The following is a 20,239-nucleotide window of genomic DNA, read 5'->3' on the forward strand; positions in this document are numbered from 1 at the left end:
TGGGTGGCAGTGAAAATGAGGTGGCAACATAAAAGCAACGTTCAAAAAGAAAGATCTGGCAACCTAGAATTTCATGAAATCAACATTTTCAGCTACATTTTAGGGAGAAAATCACTCCTCTGTCCTAATTGGTTGTATTAAGTCCTGCCAATCTGTCTGACTTTGAGCTGACCTGGGGGAAATAGGTGGGTGATGGTTTCTTTGTCCTACACAAGACCCTACAGTAGTGTGGAAAACTCTGAGATCCCCTCCTTGGATGGGAATATTGATGGAAGAAAGGGGTTTTCTCCCATACTGTGTGCCTCAAAACAAACAAACAAAAAAAAACCTTGGAATTTTCTTCCAGTTTTTTTCTTCTAGTTTTTTTTTCTTCCTATTTTAACACCAAAAAAAAAAAAAGTGGGGGGGTGTGGGGAATCCCATACTGTGTGTTTTTGTCCCCTATCCTGGAAAATATTTGGATTTTGCTGTTGGGACTTGCTGCCCCAGTCCTGGATGAGCTTAAGTGGGTTTAGGTGTTTTCTCAGAGGGCCACAGGGAGCTCCAGATTCACCCAAAAATGGGCTGTTTTTCTTTGTGGATCCTTCAGTACCAGCTCTGCTTCACATCCCACAGATTCCTGCTTCCACAGAAACAGGGCTTCCTCTGCAGGTGCCTTCTGCTGCCAACTCCATGTCCAAGCGTGTGAGGGTGATCTTGCTATCAACATTCCTTCAAAATTAGTTTATACAACCATTTCCATTTTCTGAGGAAAAATGATTGCCAGTTGCTGAAAGCAGATTTCAACACCCATCCCTTTCCCAGGAGGAAAAAAAAAAAAAAAAGCTTGCTTGGTTGGTTGGTTGTTTTTTTTTCCCTCTCAAAAGGAGGCCGTTCCAAAATAATTTGCTACATCCTGCCCAGCATGGTAAAAGGAAGTACCCAGTGCAGCTGCACCTTGTTGGTGCTTTCAGAAACAATTTCAATTCCCACTTTCTACTTAACGTCTCACCTTTCGTCTGCATCACACGGGGTTGTTCAGCAGTGGAGGCCAAGCTGTGACCTCCAACAGAGGCTTTTCTGCTGTTTGCTTCTCTTTCTCACCACAGTGCTTGGCTCACAGCTCCAGAGCTGTGCCAGGGTCTGTGTGGCACAGTGTGGGCACTGGTTTGAGACCCCCCCATGGCACATCCTTAGGGACTGGTGCAAACTGGGCAAATCATCTTATGATTGCACCATGGAAAATAATCACCTCTGCAGTTTCTGCACTGCATGTAAGGCTTGTGTTTCCTTGTAGTAACAGAGGAGGATGCACCTGAGTTTTGATCAAGGCTTTTCCATCACTGCCTCTGCAAAAAACAGGCTGTTTCAGCTGTCCATGGCATCCAAAGTTCAAGTGTTTTCCTGCAGGTATTTGAAGGACTTTCACAGAAAAATTCACCTTCTGATGACTTGGACCAGGAGAAAACACAAGAGAAGAAACTTTTTAAACCCAAATATAAATTAGAAGGGTTGGGATTTTTTCACCTGTGGTGGTTTAGAGGCTGCTTCAGCTCCTGACAGCCAGACAGGAGACAGCTTTGGTGCAAAGCAGTCTGAGGAAAAGATGGCTTGGTATAGGTTGTACTAAAATTAACCAAGAGATTGCAGAGTCTGGAGCCACCAGATTACTTTTTCAGCCCAGAGTATTCTGTGTACTGGCATGCACAGGGAATAGCATGTGATCAGGAGATTGGCAGCTGTGTGGAAGGTTTGTATCTGTCACTTAAAAATATTATCAACATATTTTATTAGATCAGGGAGTTTCCAGCCTGGTCTGCCTTAATCAAGAGGAAGGAAGCTGTGACTTCATGCAGAATAGGGAAATTTAACTGAGGAAAAACACAATTATCCCTAAAAACACTAACGAAGTTCCCACAGTGGAAAAAAATAAGAGCTATCATCTCTTCTATTAGGCAAGCAAAGAGTTTGTAAGAGAAGAAAAAAGCATTCATAGAGTCCAAGCCAGGGAACTATTTTTCTTGAGGCAGTTCATGGAGTTAATATACACTGAGGAAAAAAAAGCTGCAGCTTTTACAGAACAAAGTGCTGGTGTGATGCGTTAAGGCTGATGCACATGGTTTCATTTCCTGGGGAGATGATTACAAGATGAAAGACATACTCCAGAGTAATATTTTTGTTTCACCTGAAACACTGTAAAAACAATGGGTTCTGGAAAAAATCCAAAATAAAGCTGCGGTGGCAACTTCAGCCTGAGTCACCACCCAAACAGTGCTTGTGTGTGCTCTATACCATGATAGAATCACAAAGGGTTTGTGTTGGAAGGACATTAAAGCTCATCCAGTCCCACCCCCTGCCCTGGGCAGGGACACCTTCCACTCTCCCAGGTTGGTCCAAGCCCCATCCAGTCTGGCCTTGGGCACTCCCAGGGATGGAGTAGCCACAGCTTCTCTGTGCCAGGGCCTCCTCACCCTTACAGGGAGGGGTTCCTCCCATATATCCAACACAAATTTTCCCTTTATCAGCTTAAAGCCATTCCGTCCTCTCCTGTCACTCCTGCTCCTGAAGCAGAGCCCCTCTCTGCTTTCTTTTAGGTCCCTTCAGATACTGGGTGGCTGCTCTGACATCTCCATACAATCTCTCTTCTCCAGGCTGAAAATGCAGAAATAAAATGTCAAGAGTGCCAAATAATTAGGGCAAGTTGGAGGGTGTCTGAATCTTAACTGTTTTCTCTAGGAGAAAGTTTCAGTAGGAAACACCTCCCCCCGGAAAATTCTCCATTTAATCTGAGATTCTGGCATCAAATACAGAGGGGAAAACCTAAGTTTTGTCCTGTTGTTAAGCAAAGTTTACCAGGAGCGATCAGAAAAGCACAAGGAATAAAACCCAGAAGCCATTAAAGACAACGGCAGGAAAGGGTGATGTAGCTCAAGTGTTTTACAAGGAGTGGGGTCATAATCGTGAAATCCTCAGCACATGCAAAAAGTCAACTGGGTAACAAAGAAACTTAATCATCTTAATGTGGCATTTTAATGATGCTGCTGATTTGCTGTGCCAATTCAGAGATAATGAGCCCCTAATGCTACAGATGTTCAGCCAGACTAAAGGAAAAAAAAAAAAAAGGAAAAAGGAAAGCTTTTCTTGTATGCCATTTCCTAACTATCCAATTAAACAAATTGTGAAAGCATATAAATAGTTTACCAGGTTTTGACAGCTGTTAATGGGATTCAGATGCCGAGGAACAAGAAGGGAGTCGATACGGGGCATATTGGAGGGTTCTTGTGACTACCTGGGTTTGACAGGTATTAACTGATGATTCATCACTGTTATCCCCACAAAACCCTACAGACACATGCCAGAGCTGCTCCCCTCCCAGAATGAGAGATTCCTGTACCCAGCCCAGCCTGAGACAGAGAGTGGTGAAGCTGAAAAAGTCGGCGGAGTTTCCAAATTCAAGGCAGAATCCTGCATGTTTGTGAGAAACACCTCAGCAACGGAATCAACACACTGGGGCAAAGATACGTCATGAATAAAAAATTTCCATTATCCTTAGTGAATAAAGAAAGTAGTACATCCCATAAAAATTATAAACCAGGGGAAATAATTAAAATAAACAATGCTATGCCTAAGTTTTTTTCCTCAAACAAGAAGAAGACAATTACATGTATATACTGAGAATTTGGAGACTGTAACTAATGGGGAATTATAAAATGTGAAGTGACACAATAACAACATAAGATTTTTTTTTTTTTAATGAGGCAACACTATCAGAGTTAAGACAACTTTTCTCCATGTTTTTCTTCTACCCCACTGCAGATATCCATCTAGGGAAGGGAAAGGATTTCAAGCCTTTTTGGCCCACCCTAGTTTGTTTTCCCTCTGACTCCAGCCTGGGCTCCCTTTTTCCCAACAGCTTTTATGAGATCATTGTTTGCCAACAAAGAGCAAGCAATCACCTCAGAGCAGAATTAACTTCCAGCCAGACAACAGAGACAACCACCCCAACCAGGATATGGTGACAAGAAATGCCCTAGCAGGGTGCAGACACTGGGCCTGTCCCATTCCTCGGGTCCCTTTTTGTGTAACTACAGGACAAAGCAGAAACTTCTACACTAATAACCCCAAATATTGTATTTAGTACTTGGACATATTTGGCTTTGGGTTTATTTGATCTTTGTGCCTTTTAGTATTTTCTTAGTACTGTTGTTTAATAGTCACTCCAATACAAAAAAAAACTAGTACTTATTTTGTTTAGATACTTTATAAGGCAGATGTGAGGGGTAATTCCTAAATGACCCAGTGCAAAATGCACCTGGTGGAAATTTCACTTCTAAATATAGGAGAGAAACTTTCATCATTCCCCTTTATGGAGTGCAGGCTCAATAGTAATGAGTCTCCTTGGTTTTATTGTGACTTGAAACAAAAATAGAAACAAATCAAATTGAAATGCAGCACTGAGAATTGGAAAGAAAACAAAAAAAAATCAGCCAGGCATAATTTTCCAAGTGCTCAGATGTGTATTTTCTACTTCATTAATACCAGTGCTTCTCTATCATTAAAGCATAGTGTAATTTATCTAGTTGTACAATTAATTGCAAAATAATACCAGCCAAACAACACACATCATTTCCAAGCTCATGTGAGTTGGGAACTTGAATTATGTAACTGGCTCATCAAGCATCTTACTTAAAACAATGATTTTTTTCTTATAAAGATTAATATTCCTGTGGAAATCTATGATTTCACTCAGAGTATTTCCCCTCTCTTATCATTTTCTGCCTAATCATACTCCAATGTTTTTCTAGGATTTTCATTCAAAAGGTTTCCAAATTATGTTGAAGTTATACTAACAGAAATAGGGGTAAAGGAGAAATGTTCCCCAAAACGGAATGTTCCCAAAGCTGGAGTAAAACAGGACAAACTGCACAGCAACACTATGCAGTGCTGAGTTTAGAGAAGGAAATTGAATTTGACTTCATTTAACTGCATTTAAATGCTCTTAACTGAAACTACACACAGAATTTGAGGAAGCAGAATGACCTTCCTTGGGACAAATAGGACTAGGGGCTGGAAAACTATAGCTAGTGTATGCTGAAACTACCATGGGATTGTATTTTGGTTGCTTAATTTTAAAAAGTGGCAATAATTTGCCATTTTTACTCAACTTTCCACACCCCCATTGCTGGAAGGGAGCACAGGGGGAAATGCCATCCCACATCCTCAGGCCTGCAGGGCCCAGGTTTTCCAGCACCTGTCCCAGATGAAATTTGTTTTAATTTTGACACCTGTTAACGTTATCCTTTCAGATTTAAATGTCTTTAAAGTCTCCCTCTTACAAAAAAACACAGAAGAAAATGAAGCTGCACAAGCTCTTCCCTTCCTTTGCTGCTAAGATACCATCACCCAGATAAAACCTTTCTAAAACTACAATTCCTTAAGTCCAGCAAGGCAGATACAATCACAACCGTTAAATCAGACTTCAATGAGACAGTTAATCAGAGAACATCTGGACCCAACAGTCAGACTGAGAAAGGCCACATGTTAAATTCAGATAATCACTGGTATTACTTATATCAAGGGACCAATCACTAATGTGACCACTCAGGCACAGTCGACTCTGGTCAACTGTGCTTCAAATGAACTTCAAACCTGAGAAATTCAAAGTATCATTTCATTTAATCTTTGTAAATTCATCACCCAGGAGCCATCCTGACAATGCAATATATTCTTGTGAGAAAAATTAAATACTGAGAGAAAATAAGATACTACAAAGAACAGGGAAATCTGTGATAAATACCTGAGGAATTTTAACACATATAGGCTGAAGGCAGAAGCTTGCTTCAGATGGTCTTGAATACCTTTAACAGTGAACTGATTTGATTGAACTATAAAAAAATTCCAATAGTAAATAATCTTGACTTAAATTTTAGAATACACCTGTGTTGCCTCCTATTTGAGGTTCTTTAATCAAACACTTGTAGTTTACTTTTAGTGTAGCCTTCTAGAGGAGCGAGTGCATCCGCTTTGTGTTCCCTCAGTAACACTGATCTTACAGCACTTTCCCAGCCTAAACGTTCCCAGGAGTCTGCACAACAAATCCAGCCCTCCCTGGAAGACCAGGATTGCTCAAAGCGCCCGTCCGAGAGCACCTGCAGCTCCCAGAGCCGCTCCTGGAGGTGGAGCTCCTGCACCAGGAGAGACAGGAGAGGAGCGGGGCCGGCACGCACGGCAGGTGAGCGCAGCCACACGCTGCTCCACGGGAGTACAGCCAGGCGAGCTCCGAATTGACGATGTTCCCAACGCTCCTGCAGAGCAGGGGAAGGAACTAAAGCCGGATCAAGAACTGGAGCGAATGCAGCGTGATGGGACACGGCGCTGAGGACACGGCAACGCCGGCCCGGGGAGCCCCAGGTGAAACAGGCACCGAGCACCCGGTGCAAATTCTGCATAGTTCAGTTAAAAGTCAGTCAGCAGCGAGACAAAAGAGCCATCAATCCCAATGCTCAGGGAACGATTTGTATATATTTTAGCAAAGTTTTGACTCTTGTGGATCTGTTTTCACTTTCTCGAAATTTTTCCAGCAGAGCAAACAGTGAACCTGTCCCTTCAACTCCCATTTTGTGCCAAATGAACAGCCTGGTTTGGGGGCAAACTGTGACTCATCCCCATTAACTGATTTCCTTTTCACTAATCTGTATTTCCAAAAATAGATTATTTCATACAATAACATGTGATTTGAGTCCCCAGAGCCATTTTCTGCATCTTCACTTATTTTCTGCTGGGGGGACTGGGGAGGGATCACAACTCATCTGTCTTGGACTAGATTTTATTTCGATGTCAAAGGAATAAATATTTCTCTCACCTGTAATTTCAGGTAATTCTTTTGTATGGATCCAAGATACACATTGTAGAACAAGTGAAAAAAAAAAAAAAAAGAGTTTTAAAAGTTATGGAATGAAGGCTATCATCTATGGAATAACTGTGCATCCATCCTCTTTCCAGCCCTTGTTTTGTCTCAAAGCTTCCACTGGGAGTCAGGATATCTCAAAAGTACATTCTATTTTCTAATCACTATAATGGGTTAATTAGAATGAGAAATAGCTGCACTTTTTGATTATCTCCAGGCAATCAGAGTATCCAAGTGTCTGTGTCAGTGCTGAGTGCTCAGGATAGTCCAGCTGATGTCAACCATTTACAGGCTGGGTGACACCACCGCCCCGTTGATGTCACCGAGCGTGCCTGGCAGCATTCCTGCCGCTGACGGCACAGCCTGAAGAGTTCAAACAAAGTCAAGAGGATTGTTTGTTGATAAGGAAAACGCGGCTTTCAGTCCCAGTAGAGCCCCCAGAGAAGCCTGACCCGTTCAGCACAGGCTCCTTGTTGGGTTTAACACTGCAGAAATCCCCTTGCAGTGAACTTCTGCTGATGTTGTGAGATAACCCCAAGTCCCATGAGCGCCGGGGCTCGAGCTGGGCTTGGGAGATGAAATATTCTGATAAAAAACGGCACTTCCTTTCCAGGCAGATAAGTGCGTATTCTTGCAGCACCGCTGGAACCTCGCTGAACGCCCCAGTGAGGCTCTGTCACCTCTCCTGCCTCACTCCAGCCTTTCAACCGCCCCCCTCACACACCTCAGTGCAGCAGCAATTAACATCCATAAACCACAAATGTGGCTTTTATCTCTTTTTAGCTCACAACCATGAAAGCTCGCTGACATTCATAACACCCCAAAAGTTGTCTGCCTCAACAGCTGAGAGAATTAAGACATAATTAAACATTCATGCTTGACTGCGACTCCCAGAGGAAGGAACATGGCTTTTTAAATTTAATTTTTAAATTGAAGATGTGTCAACTTTGGCCACCAAAGGTAACAGTGTTGGGGGCACTTAAAGAAACAGGGGAAATCAAGAGCTTCCCCCCCTGCTCTTATTGCTTGTCTCTTCAGACTAGACACAGGAAGCACCATGGGAACGGTGTATTTTTATGGTTGCAGGCAAGCATACACCATGTGCACCACAGCGTGCAGCTTCCAGTCCCTTGAGGCAAGAAAAGGGGGTTTTGTTTCTTTTTTTTTTTTTTTTCATTCTTCCCCATCAAGCTTTTAATTACCATTTTACTATAGCCTGCTGCCTAATTGTTTGCCCGATACTTAGCACTGATCATCATGGAAGCCTGTTTAACAGGGGGGTGGAGTAGGACAAGTTGAGTTGTTTCCACGGAATGGCATCTCACCTGTGTCAGGACACACATAAAAAACACCATAAGCTGGTGTGTTTGCACAGGCTCAGGGAAGTACAAATACAAAACTGTTTGCTGGAAAAGTGGATTTTTTTCATACCAAATGATCTCCAGTGATGGTGTTTCAACCCTATACATTAATTTAGTGCTTTTGTTAACTGTCTGTAAGATTTTAAAAGGATCCCAGCATGATTTTCAGCATAAAAGGTTCCACCAAACCAAGTCAGACAATACCTAGACTTAAACAGGTCCAGCTTCTGCTCAAAGCCTCAGAATAATTCCCCACAACAAACTCACAGCGTCACCCATGAATAATGCAAGAATCACAAAAACACATAGTCCAAGAAACTGGAAGATTCCTACTCACTACGGATAGCTGACAAGACATGGAAAAACCAGACGTGATTGTGCTGAAGAAAAACATGTTACAGGCATACTAAGGCAGTGGAAAGCAGGTTATCGAAGGCCTGATCTCTCTCCATGAGTCAGTGGCCTCGTGTTCCCATGATGGCCTTCAGCAGATGGAACAAACCCCGGGGGCACGGATCGTGTGGGGGTTCAGGAGAGAAAAAGGAGAGGTTTCTGTGTCACAGGCTGTCATCAGCGATGAATTGGGAAGGTGCTGGAGTGGAATTGCTCACTCACAAACATGATTAACATTTATGAGAACCACTTAAGCATTTTTCATTATTTCTATTTAAATTTGATATCAAATGTGAGGATTAGCGATCGTGTCAATGTGCCAAATAAAGAAATGGAGCTTTTTGGTTTTTATAAACCAGTAGGTTTTTCAGGTGTAGGCAGGACATAATCCTTTTCCCAAAAGCCACCACCAATACTGATGATATTTCTATGCTGTGATCCTGGAGAATATTATATATTCATTTTACCAGGGTTAGTGATCCCCAAAAGATAATCCTCCCACTAGGACAGCACTGTCAGAATGTGGTTTCATTTATAGAAGTCAGACAGTAGTTAGTGACCCACGAGGACTGCTCAGGGACTAACAGAGCTGCTGCTATTTTATAGAGGGCATGACATGAAAGCTGAGATTATTTGTGAATTTCAGTCTCCAACAGCAACTGAACTGGTGTTGTTGGGAGGAAATTTAAGTGCACCTACTACTGATCGTTGCACAGCTTGGAGTACTAGCACAGCATGCTTAAATATTTAAGATTTATTGTGCTTCCGGTATCAGAATGACTGCAGAGAACAGTGTGTGAAGCACTGAAGCAAACACAATGTATATTTTATTTTGTAAGATTTCACATGGAGATGATGGAGGTACCATTTTGTGCATTTGAAGCAGCTTTCTCCTTGCAGTTGTGGCTTTATTCCTACAGTGAGCAGCAAGGAATGGGGCACTGTGGTACTGAAGGTTCATACTCACTTTATAATGAATGAGCTCTAATGGTAAGGGAGGCTGCTGGAGGGGAATGATGTTTTATTGATATTTATAGCATTGTCTTTGAGATGTAAATTTTCAGTGTTTGTATTCCAGAACAAATGGTAAAGAGACTTTAAGAGATCAGCAGCAATATAAAAAATGAATGGTAAGAGCTGTACTGACACAGTCTCTCACGTGTCCAAGTTGTTCCTGACTCAAATGTGTGAAAAAGAGGGTGAGAAATGGTACTGCAGGCACAGGGCAGCCAGAGAACAGAAAAAGGACTTACTTCATGCCTGCATACAAACAGTATGGACATGGCTCCTGGAAAGGGAAGCTGGGAAGAAGCTACAGCAACTCCTCCCAGGTGGTCAGTACTGGGGGGTTTGGGAATAAACCCTGTCCTGGCTTCCTGCACCCACAGCTCAGTGAGCAGGTGGAGTGAAGGGCTGGGACACTGGGAAAGCACAGGGAGAAGCGAGCTAGTGAGAGTGGAATTGGTGCAAAGGGTGGACAAACAGCTGGAGCATGGGTGTGAATATTTTATGTCCTGTGGGATCTGAGAGATCAGCTGCCCTGGATGTAGAAAATGCTCAAGTCTTCCATATTCTGTCTATTCTATTAAACTTCTGTATTTATGGTAAGCAGAGCAGAACTCACCTGCCCAAGGCAGGCTCTATTTTGCAGACATCTATAATGAGCTAATCTCGACTGCAGAGTCCTGCTCAGCAGCAGCTGCTCTGGGGACACAAGGCTTTTCATCCTAATCCAGACACCCAAATTTGGTCAGAAAACCCGTGTGATGTCTCTCCATAAATTGTCCAGAAAGGCCAGACACCAGCAGTTCCAGATACTGGCACTGTAGTTCCTTGAGTGAGATTCACCTCACCACTCCCTTGAGTGTTTTATGTTTGCTTGCAATTTGTTAACCAATAAAAACATTTGGTCTTTAATAATGCAAAAGTATAACCTCTGCAAAATAATCACATTAATGTTAGAGGGAACAACCAAAGCTACTTGCACAGCCAAAACACATAATTCTTTAGTGATTTACTTGATTCATGTGATAAAAACTCTACCTCAAACTCCTACCCAAAGCCACAGCCGTAATTTCCCTTGATGCTGCTGCACTGCCATGGACCTGTGTCACAGAAAGGCCCTGTGAAATCGGTAACACCATGTGTGCTGTCCCCAGGACACGTGCCCCACATCCTCCACCAGGCACACTCCTCACTGGTTGTGGCTGAGGCCCCTGGCACGGATGAGCACTCTCAGATCATGGGCAGGAACTGTTGTTAATGCTGAGATTTCAGTTTAGGAGCTTCTACAGCACAGAAGAAACTCAACACATATAAACCCCTGAGCTCTGAAAGATTGCCAAGTTTCAGGAGCTGCTGCTGTTATCTTCTATCTATAAATGAAGAGGGCCTGCTGGTTATTAAAGACAGTACATATTAGTTTACTATTTCTATTAATCCCTATGTTTTCTCTCAGACCTATAGGAAGGGTATTTTCTTCAACAATAAACATGGAAACTGACCACCTCCCTTTCACCACCAGTTTAAAATACAGCATTGCTGCTACAGTTTTAAATTTTACAGGTCTGAATGGTCCTGTGAATTTGAGATAATTTGTTCTTTCTTTCAAAAAAAGGAATAAATTATCAAGTTATTTTTTAGGTATGAAAGTTCTTAGCAGCATAAATAAAAATTGCAGTCCTAACACAGGATTTGCCTATGCAAACTGCTCTTAGGAATTTGTTACCTCACACATTAGAGGCTCACCAGATGCACTTGCTCTTTTATCTTCCCATCCATATTTCACAGGTCCTGTAAAACTGACCTTGCTAAAATGCACGTGAGGTTCCCTGATGGAAAAGTGTTGCTCCTCTTTAGAGTGTGTTGAAATGCTCCGAATGAATTGTATTGTTATTCCTTTAAAAGGCATGCTCTCATAGCATAATCAGATGAATAAAAAGGCAAAATACAACTATTATTTATCAGAATTCCAAGTCTACTTTACCTCCTGCTTCTTCATTAGACTGATTGTGTTCCTTCATATCTTCCACATTATCCATGCTTTCCATTTCCTGGGATTTGTTCAGATTACAGTCTGTCAAATCCTCTTGTTCCTCTAGAAAAAAAAAAAAAGGGAAAAAATAATTAACTATTTATTCTCCAAGAATATTTCCAGGTGATTTCCTCAAAATAAGCACCTGCATACTCCCTGCACTGCTGACAGTACCCACAATATTATTTCTACAGATGCACTGGTTGCACTTTGGGGAATGATTTCACTTCCCAAAATCCTACACAAACTCTCACACACACCTGGAACACATTTTCAGCTTTTCTCAGATCTAAATATTCTGGAGGTTATTCTAAATGGCAACAGGAATAAAATCCTGGATATCTAACTCTGTCATAGGTGCTCTGACAACTGCTGTGAGCAGGGATGGAGCTGCTTGGAGCAATGCAAAGGAATCACAGCTCCACTTTGTTCTTTTGGGCAAAATATTAATCATTCTGGCCTTAGGCCAGAAAACTGCTCAAGCACATGTAATCAAGGCCTTTTTGAACCCACTTGCACTTCTCTGCTTATTCCATGTGTGTATTTTTAAATATCAACATTATCATGCAGACCAGCAACCCAGAGATCCCAGCCTCTCGTCTTGGAAATAAAGACACATTTTTAACTGTAGTGAAATTTATTCGGGTAAAGTGTTTCAATAAAGCCTCTTTCATTAACCCCACAATGCAAACTAGCTCCATATTATGTGTATTTCTGTAAATTTCAAATCAATATTTAATTAAAAAGCAGACAGTAATTTTTTCCAAACATTATGGGAATTTTTAAAATTTACAGTAATACTGTGAAATTGCTGGTAAATTCTTTAACCTACTGACAGCTGGATGGTAACACCTCTGATCCTTCTCAAGCTAAATATTACATTGGAGCTGAAAAGAGGCTCGACTTTTTGATTAACAAGAAAGTGAAGCACTTGTCAAACTCACTCAGGAGGTTTGTTTTCATATTTTTAGAAATGCAGTCAACCAAGAGAATTGTATTATTCTTGCTTCCCTAATCAAAAATTCCAGCTTTCTCCTGAAAATAGTTCCTTTCCTCCTATACAGTCCTTTTTTCCCCACTTCACTATAATGTTCCAGTATTATATAGAACTTCTACGGTTTTATTTCATCTCTAAAATTTACTTTTTTTGCCTTTAATGCCCCTCTTTGTACTTTTGATTGTTATACAGTGTCCTGGGACCCTAACCCAGCTGTAATTCCTGTCTTTTTCTCCATTTAAATATAAAATTGTCAAGAGAGGGTGAAAGATGAACACAACTGAACAGCACAGTACCTGCAACTATGGGCTGTTCCTGAGGGTTACTGAGGTCCATCCCGGGCTGTGAATCTGCAAAAAGCAGAAAAGCAGCCTGAGGTGTCTAATATTTAGAACAATTCACGACACAGTTGTTACAATCTTATAAATTCCCGTTTTCTTGGCTGAAAGTAAAATTGAAAAAGAAAATGTTTCAAAGAAATAAAAACCAAATTAGTATCATGCTTCACTTCTTTATATCCTGAGCACTGGCTTGTGCCCAGAAAAGGGATTAAGTATGATTTTCTAACTTCAAAAATTATAGAACAGAGTACCTTATGCTTTCGATTTACTCATCTAGTACCCTGTGAGCACAGTGCAGCCGTAGTAATCTGTATGAAGTTAATTACTCTAAAGCACAAAGATTTTTTTACATTCCTTTTCCAACACAAAGGGAAACCCCCATTATCTTCACAAGATCTACTTGGTTTTCATGGGAATGCAAGTCTAATTCCCACTGAGAAATTCCAAAAGGGATCAAATGCTAGGGAATTTTAAAAATTTTTCAGACAACTACCCATGCAGCCCAGTTTCCCAGTGTGCTGGGGGTTCAGCAGAGCTCTGAAGCCAGCACAAGCTGCAGTTATTCCCATTCCCCGCTCCAGTGCCCAAAGGTTCAGCTGTTGAATTGAATTGGAGGCACAGACCTGAGCTGTCCCGTTATGTCTTTACTCAAGGCCTCTCTGCCTTGATATTTCATTCTTAGGAGGCTGAATTCTTAACACAGACACAGTTACCTGTTTCCTTCCTCCTTTCTCTCCTGTAGCTTTTTCCCCCTCTTTATTTTTTACATGCCATAACATTTTTTTGTCAGCTTTGAACCTGAAAAATAATAGTTTCTGGACCAGGAAAATTTTTTCCTGGCAGTTACATAACAGAAACACCCAGGCAGCGGGCATGAGGTGTTAACCACGGGTGACATTTACCCCATAATTATCTGTCTTTACCTCCTCTGCATATGGAACTTTTTTGTGGTCTCTGCAACGTTAAAATATAAAGCTCTGGTAACTCTCCAGCGGGGCAGCATGGTATCAGAAGAGGTACTCCAAAAAACTGCATGAATAGAGGGGGGGATAATGTGTGCAACGAAATAGAGGCCTTGCATCATAAAGATAGTCACAGAATTAATGACAAAAAGTTCAGATATTTACTGAATCGATATTTTGAAGTAAATAAGAAAGATCAAGGAACTGTATAGTTATAGTCCTTAATTTCTCATTTTCATTGTATTATGCCAGGAAAATTGAGGTACAAAGAAACAAATTGGCCAATTTATACAACAAATAATGATGAGAAAACATCAGTAAATTCTGGGTAAATGAACAAAATTTTCTGTAATATTGATTTTAACTTTACATTGCAAAAAGTTGCCCAGAGAAGCTGTGTCTGCCCCATTCCTGGAAGTGTTCAAGGCCAGGCTGGATGGGGCTTGGAGCAACCTGGGAGAGTGGAAGCTGTCCCTGCCCACGGCAGGGGGTGGAACTGGATGAGCTTTAATGCTCTTCCATTCCATCCCTTCTGTGGTTCCATGAATACAGACACTTAAACTACACAAACCCTTGTAATTCTGCACATAATTAAATGAAATCTCCCTTATTCTGCAACACTTGATTTTGGTTTTAATTGCATTCAGAATCCCTGTGCAGTTGCTCTATTTGGGTGATGGGGGTCAAAGCCCCAGGCTGAAGCTCCAAGGTGCCGTTGAAACCTTGGCAGAAATTCTGCATTCCCCTGAGCTCCCAGGAGGTTATGGAAGAAAAAACTAGAACCCCTACATGACTGCTTGAATTCCAAAAATTCTACATATATTCCTGGATAACTATGTATTTTTAGAAACCTTGGATTCCTCAGTTTTCCCTGGCAGCTGCAGGACAACTTGCTGGAGAACAGCACTGCCTGAACCCCACGAGAGCCGAGCAGGACCTGCCCAGCCTCCTCAAACCCTCACGTCCTCCCTGCTGAGATGGAGTCTGTGAATCTATTCATATTTTGTTGAATACAACAGTTGCATGCCCATGGTGGCTGCTGGGAAGGATAACCCTTCGGAAGAGATAAGAACAATGATACACCATATAATGTTTCTCTTCTTTCTTGCTTGAGAAACATCCTGGTCTTTGTCTCACTTTCAAGCCTCCAGCCTCCCCTAACCAGCACCTGGTTTCTTTACAGCATCAGTCTCCAGAAGCTTCTTAGAGCCTTAGTGATATCTTCATATTTAACCTCAGATCTCTTTCCTGATTATCCTAAGTCCTTCATGGTGACAGGAGAACATGTGGGTAGATTCCACCCCTGATTCTCTACCAATAAGGTTATTTTTCTACCAAATGTTCAGAAAAACACAAGGCAGGAAATCACTTACAGAACACGTTTGTCTTCCCAAGCTTCAAAGAGCTCCACTGGTTGGGGTGCATGGGAAGAGGACGCCCGTCTCTGTGTGCTGCAGCTGAGGCACAATGTGCATTTACAAAGCAGAAGTAAAATTCATGTGCTTTTGAAACCAATCCTTTGCCATCCTGTGTTCTACACCAATAGGCAAAGGGAGCCAAAATATTCAAATAGCTTGCTAAAAAATTACTGTGGTATTCTAGTATGCAACACTAATCATACTTTATCCTGGTATTTGATCAGAACAGCCAAACAGAAATTTAACCCCCCAAAAATGGATATTTTTCAAATCACTGGTGACCTTGTTTCTTTTCTGTCCTTAATACAGAATGGGAGGTATATTTTGAAATATTACAATTTCACCTGTTTGTCCCCAAAATGAAACCAGAATGCTGCTTTTTTTCTGCTGGCTGCACTTTTCAGCTCAACAGCACAGGGAAGGAGACACCTTTGAGAGTCCCATCTGCTCTTAATCCTTCCATCACAGTGTATGGAGCAGAAACAGACAGTTTCTTTGTCAGAAGTCAGTGCCTTCACTATGTACACCACTCAACCTCTTCCACTCCAACAAGTTTTTCACCTTCAACCCACACTGGGCCATTAAGGGGAGAAATTCTAGCTGATGTCTCCACTGAATATACTTCTTCACCATCCACAGCCTCCAAAGCTTTCTGAAGAAGGCACCTGGGCCAAGTAAACTCTTTATGTGGTCTATGATACTTTGCTGCTCTTAAGCACCATGCAGTGTGTGAAACGTCACGGGCATTTTAAGTGCACGTGTCATTTTGGGAAGAAATCCTGATCAGTACTGATATTATACACTGATCAGCAGTGTATAATTAAGGATATTTTTCTCATATTGGTGCATACGACCTCCTAAACCCAGCAGAATAATTCAGCGATTCAGTATAGGATATCCTGAATTACAAAACATCCTGAGTCGGAAGAGACCCACTAGGATCATCAAAGTCCAACTCCTGATCCAACCTGTTGATCCGAGGCCAGAACCTGGAGCTGACAGCTCCAGCTGGACAATTCTTTTGGTAGTCACAAAACCAAACCACTCACGGAGAAATACAATCAAGTTAAGGACAAATTTTGGTTCAAACACCCACTCTTGCCAGGGCCTGTCTGGTCCTCTGAGACCCTACCGAACCTCCACACACACTGGGTGCGGAAAATCCAAGTCAGCCGTGCTATCCCTCTGTCCTCAGGGCACGGAGATTTGTCCAAGACCTACGGAAACACTCCTGAAAGTTACTGTATCCAAGGATAACGCATTACAACACTGTTGCGCTAACTTCATCCCCCAATCCAGCGCCCTCAGGCACATGAATGGATCCTCATCATCCTCAAGTACAGACCCAAAACCTGAAGGATCATTTCCATATTCACTTTGAGCGCACAAGAAATACGAACACCAAAGAAAGGAGTTCTTAGATAACCTCAGTTATAATGAAACACTGTTATTTTCTAATTGCAGACTATTCTAACACACCTCACAAACTTTCTCTCCCAAAAAGACAGTGATCCAAACTCGATCAAGAAAATGAAGCTGCATTTTTAAGTGCCGAAGTGCCTTCAAACCCATTCTTTCAAATCATTAATTACTTCTCTCCAACAGCAACGTTCTTGATTCAGTGAGATTCAATGAGTGATTATTTACAGGAAAATAGTTTAAAAACCTTCAGCAATGGAAAATGCATTTTAAAATAGGCATCTGCAGCTAACTTAAAATAACCAAAACCCTCAAGTCACTGAGACAGAGTAGAATCTAAATTGGAGTCCTTAAAGCCCTGAGCAGAAGTAAGAATCTCCACCTTTGAAATAAGAAACCAAGTGATGCTTTGCAAAGCTTTTTTGCCAAGATTGTTAGAAACACCAGAAATACTGCTTTTCTATGACAGGCAATTATTCCAGAACCCAATATTAGCTCCCAGATTGGTTTTTCCTGGTTCTGAATATTATGGGCATGTTTTACAGGTGAAAAAAAAGAAGACATCCTTGAATTCGTTAAAACCCGGAATACGAACAGCAGATAAAGCGCGCTCTAAACCCTGGCTTTATCACACGCTTTGTGATATCTCTGAAATTAAACAGAGAGGGGGCAAAAAGCCCCGTTCGTTTCCCATTTAATTGCTACACGCGATTGGATTTCTTTTCCAGAGCCTGCGAATTGTTTGCAGCAAGCGCTGAAGAAGCGGCTGAAAGCCCTCAGGCGATGGAGCCGCTGCGGGCCCCGGCAGGACAGAGGGTCCGGGGTAAGAGCCGGGGTCGTTTCTCACCTTCCATGCTCCGTTCGCGGGTCCCAGCTCCACCTGCCCGCCCGGGCTCGGGACTGCCAGCGGAGCGCACCGGCCTCGCCTCCCGCCCGTCACCGTGACATCCGGCTCGGTGCTCGGCGCTCGGCGGGCGGAGAGCGGCGCCGGGTGGCGGGGAGAGGAGCCGACCCGGTCCCGGTCCCGGTCCCGGACTCTCCTGCCTTGGAGCCGCTGCTGGCGCCGCTCGCAGGGGACTCCCGCCCCTCGGGAAGGGCAGCGGCAGGGCAGGGGGGCTGAGGGCACAGCGCCTGTTTTGGGAGATCGGGGGAGCCCCCAGCCACTTTCGTCCCCAGACTGGGCACACCTCGGACTGTGTGTTAAAGTTAAATGGCTGAGATAATAGTAAAGAGACTTCAGGTTGAGATGGTTTTCTTAAGAAAACAGTGTTGCTATTTAGCAGAAAATCAAAGTACAAAGTTCTTCAATAAAATAAAACAAATATGAATTTCAAAGTCCTCTAGTACAGACACCAAAAAGAGGCTCATTCCACACTGGGCCTGAACAGGGCTTTGAGAGACCTGACCAGGTGCAGAATATTCCTGCTGGGGCAAGGGGTAGCAGCAGGTGACATTTAGAGGTCACTTCAGGTCCAAAACCAGTTAATGAAGTGAGAAGTGAAATCGGGATCTGAGCTCATCACTTGGATCTAAACCCAAAGACAGCAAGCACAAATTATCATAGATCAGGAGCAGGATAACAACATGGAAACATGATTCTCCTACTCACTTCCTGTGTGGTGCCAACGGCTGCTTCTTACACTGTTGCTTTTCCATTGCTTGGAAAAAAGATTCTAGAAATGTGTAAAAAAGAAAAAAAAAGTGGGATAATCAAGCAATTCTTGGTTATTCCAGACAATCTCTGTAATCCCCTTCCAGAGTCATTTAATAATTAGGCAGGTTTCCTGGTTCTACAAATTTTAAGGAAGTCCTGGGATTGCTGTACAGCAATCAGAAACCTCTGGTTTCCATCCCAGGATTATCCACGGCCATTTTCTCTTACTGCCAGATTTGTTCTCTGATCTGAATCCCTACTTTCCCGCATGTTTACCCTCAGAGAAACAATTGTATCTTCACTCTATTTTTACTTTAAGGGCACAGGTCAAACAAGCCTGGTTTTCCCAGCTTATAAAAACACCCCAGTGCTAATTGTGACCCTCCTTAGTGTGATCCCACCTTTGGATCACTCACCTGAAAGATCAGAGACAGAACTTGTGGTCTGCAGGCTCCCCAGAGCCCCCCTGACTCTGCACTCCTGGAAATCTTTCTACATATTTCCTAGGATAAAATATTCAGCTTTTTAATGTCTACTCACTCCATGATCAAGTTTACAACTGCAGAAATTGCCTTCTTCTATAATTTCCTACTGATATTCTATTAACCAAAAAAAAAAAAAAAACCTACAAAACAAAACAAAACAAATCAAAAATAACCCCAACCCCAGTAATCCAGGTTTTAAACACAAATATAAATACCCGAATTCACATTTTGTCCTATTAAATCCTCCCTGCAACACTTTCTGTTCTTAAAAATAATCCATTCCCCTTCTCCCCTACTAAAGCTTATAATTCTATAAGGAAAATTTACCAGTCTGGGAGTTAGAAATATTATAGCATTGAAAATAAATGAGTCATTTGGCTAAAGACACTGACTATGAGTTTATAAAGAACCAAAACTGCAGCCAAAGCTTTATAGTAGAGATACTATTTCATAATAATTAGCAACCTGGGGACTGATGGGCTCTGCAGGATCTGAAAGGAACTAGAAACATTCTTAGGAACTGAGGCTGCTCGGGCTGAAATATGACTCGTTTCTAGCAGACACGTTACAAACTGAATCATTTTGCCTGCACAGTGTCAGCATGAAATGTTCACTTTGAGTAAAACTGAAAACATTCAGCACGTGGGAACGTGGGATCGTCTGAGGTGGTCCCGGTTCTGACCTGCTCAGCAGCTCAAGGATATTAAAAATGAAAACCCTGACACAGTTCTTACACTTTAACTGACCACTCGAGTCAATGTGTTGGTCTAAGGAAGAAGAAAGCTTGACTAGAACTATTTTCCATCAATAACTCCATACCTCCTTTTTCACACTTTTATTTTTGTATTTTTACCTTTTTTTTTCTTTATTAAAGGAAACTCATAACTTAAGTGCTCTTTTTACACAGAAGCATTAGAACTTTTACAGCACTCTGTAAAAAAACCTCTTATTCCTACATTGGTTGGTTCCATATTTGTTATGCAAATACTGTGACATCATTTTTAGACACTAGCATGGTCTGGAGTGATAAATATTATCTAGGTAGGTAGAATAAATACTATTTTGCTAATTTCCAGAGGCTTGGCCACCGTTCTGGTCTTGAGTATCTCAGAGTGTGCAGGGCGGTCAAATGCGAGGACCCTCGGTGCCCTGTCAGCAGCTTCTGGAGTGCTTTTATATCACCTGCTCTAGAAACAAAATAGCTACATGTTCAAAAGTTTCAAAGACGTAGCAATTTTTCCAAAACATGCAACTGGTTTGAAAGTCACTTGCAGTGATACTGTGGCATT

The 20,239-nt window shown here is 42.1% G+C and overlaps 1 protein-coding gene across 7 annotated transcripts in view; it reads right to left on the reverse strand.

Moving 5' to 3' along the window:
• Positions 1 to 18,484, reverse strand: part of IKZF3 (IKAROS family zinc finger 3) — a 35,451-nt gene extending 16,967 nt beyond the window's left edge. Inside the window, exons 1-3 of one of the 7 annotated variants that reach the window (XM_068212223.1) lie at positions 18,421 to 18,484; positions 12,968 to 13,021; positions 11,627 to 11,737 (exon numbers count right to left, since the gene is read on the reverse strand). In XM_068212223.1, coding sequence (XP_068068324.1) covers positions 11,627 to 11,737; positions 12,968 to 13,007 — 151 coding nt within the window. In that variant the 5' untranslated portion in view covers positions 13,008 to 13,021; positions 18,421 to 18,484. Of the gene's footprint in view, positions 1 to 11,626; positions 11,738 to 12,967; positions 13,022 to 13,935; positions 14,124 to 15,347; positions 15,432 to 17,658; positions 17,761 to 18,420 lie in introns of those variants that run through there. The other 6 variants (XM_068212221.1, XM_068212219.1, XM_068212225.1 and 3 more) reach the window with 6 other exon arrangements.
• Between the last annotated feature and the right edge of the window lie 1,755 nt (positions 18,485 to 20,239).

The sequence above is a fragment of the Anomalospiza imberbis genome, chromosome 22 (genome assembly GCF_031753505.1).
Source record: "Anomalospiza imberbis isolate Cuckoo-Finch-1a 21T00152 chromosome 22, ASM3175350v1, whole genome shotgun sequence".
Classification (NCBI taxonomy): domain Eukaryota; kingdom Metazoa; phylum Chordata; class Aves; order Passeriformes; family Viduidae; genus Anomalospiza; species Anomalospiza imberbis.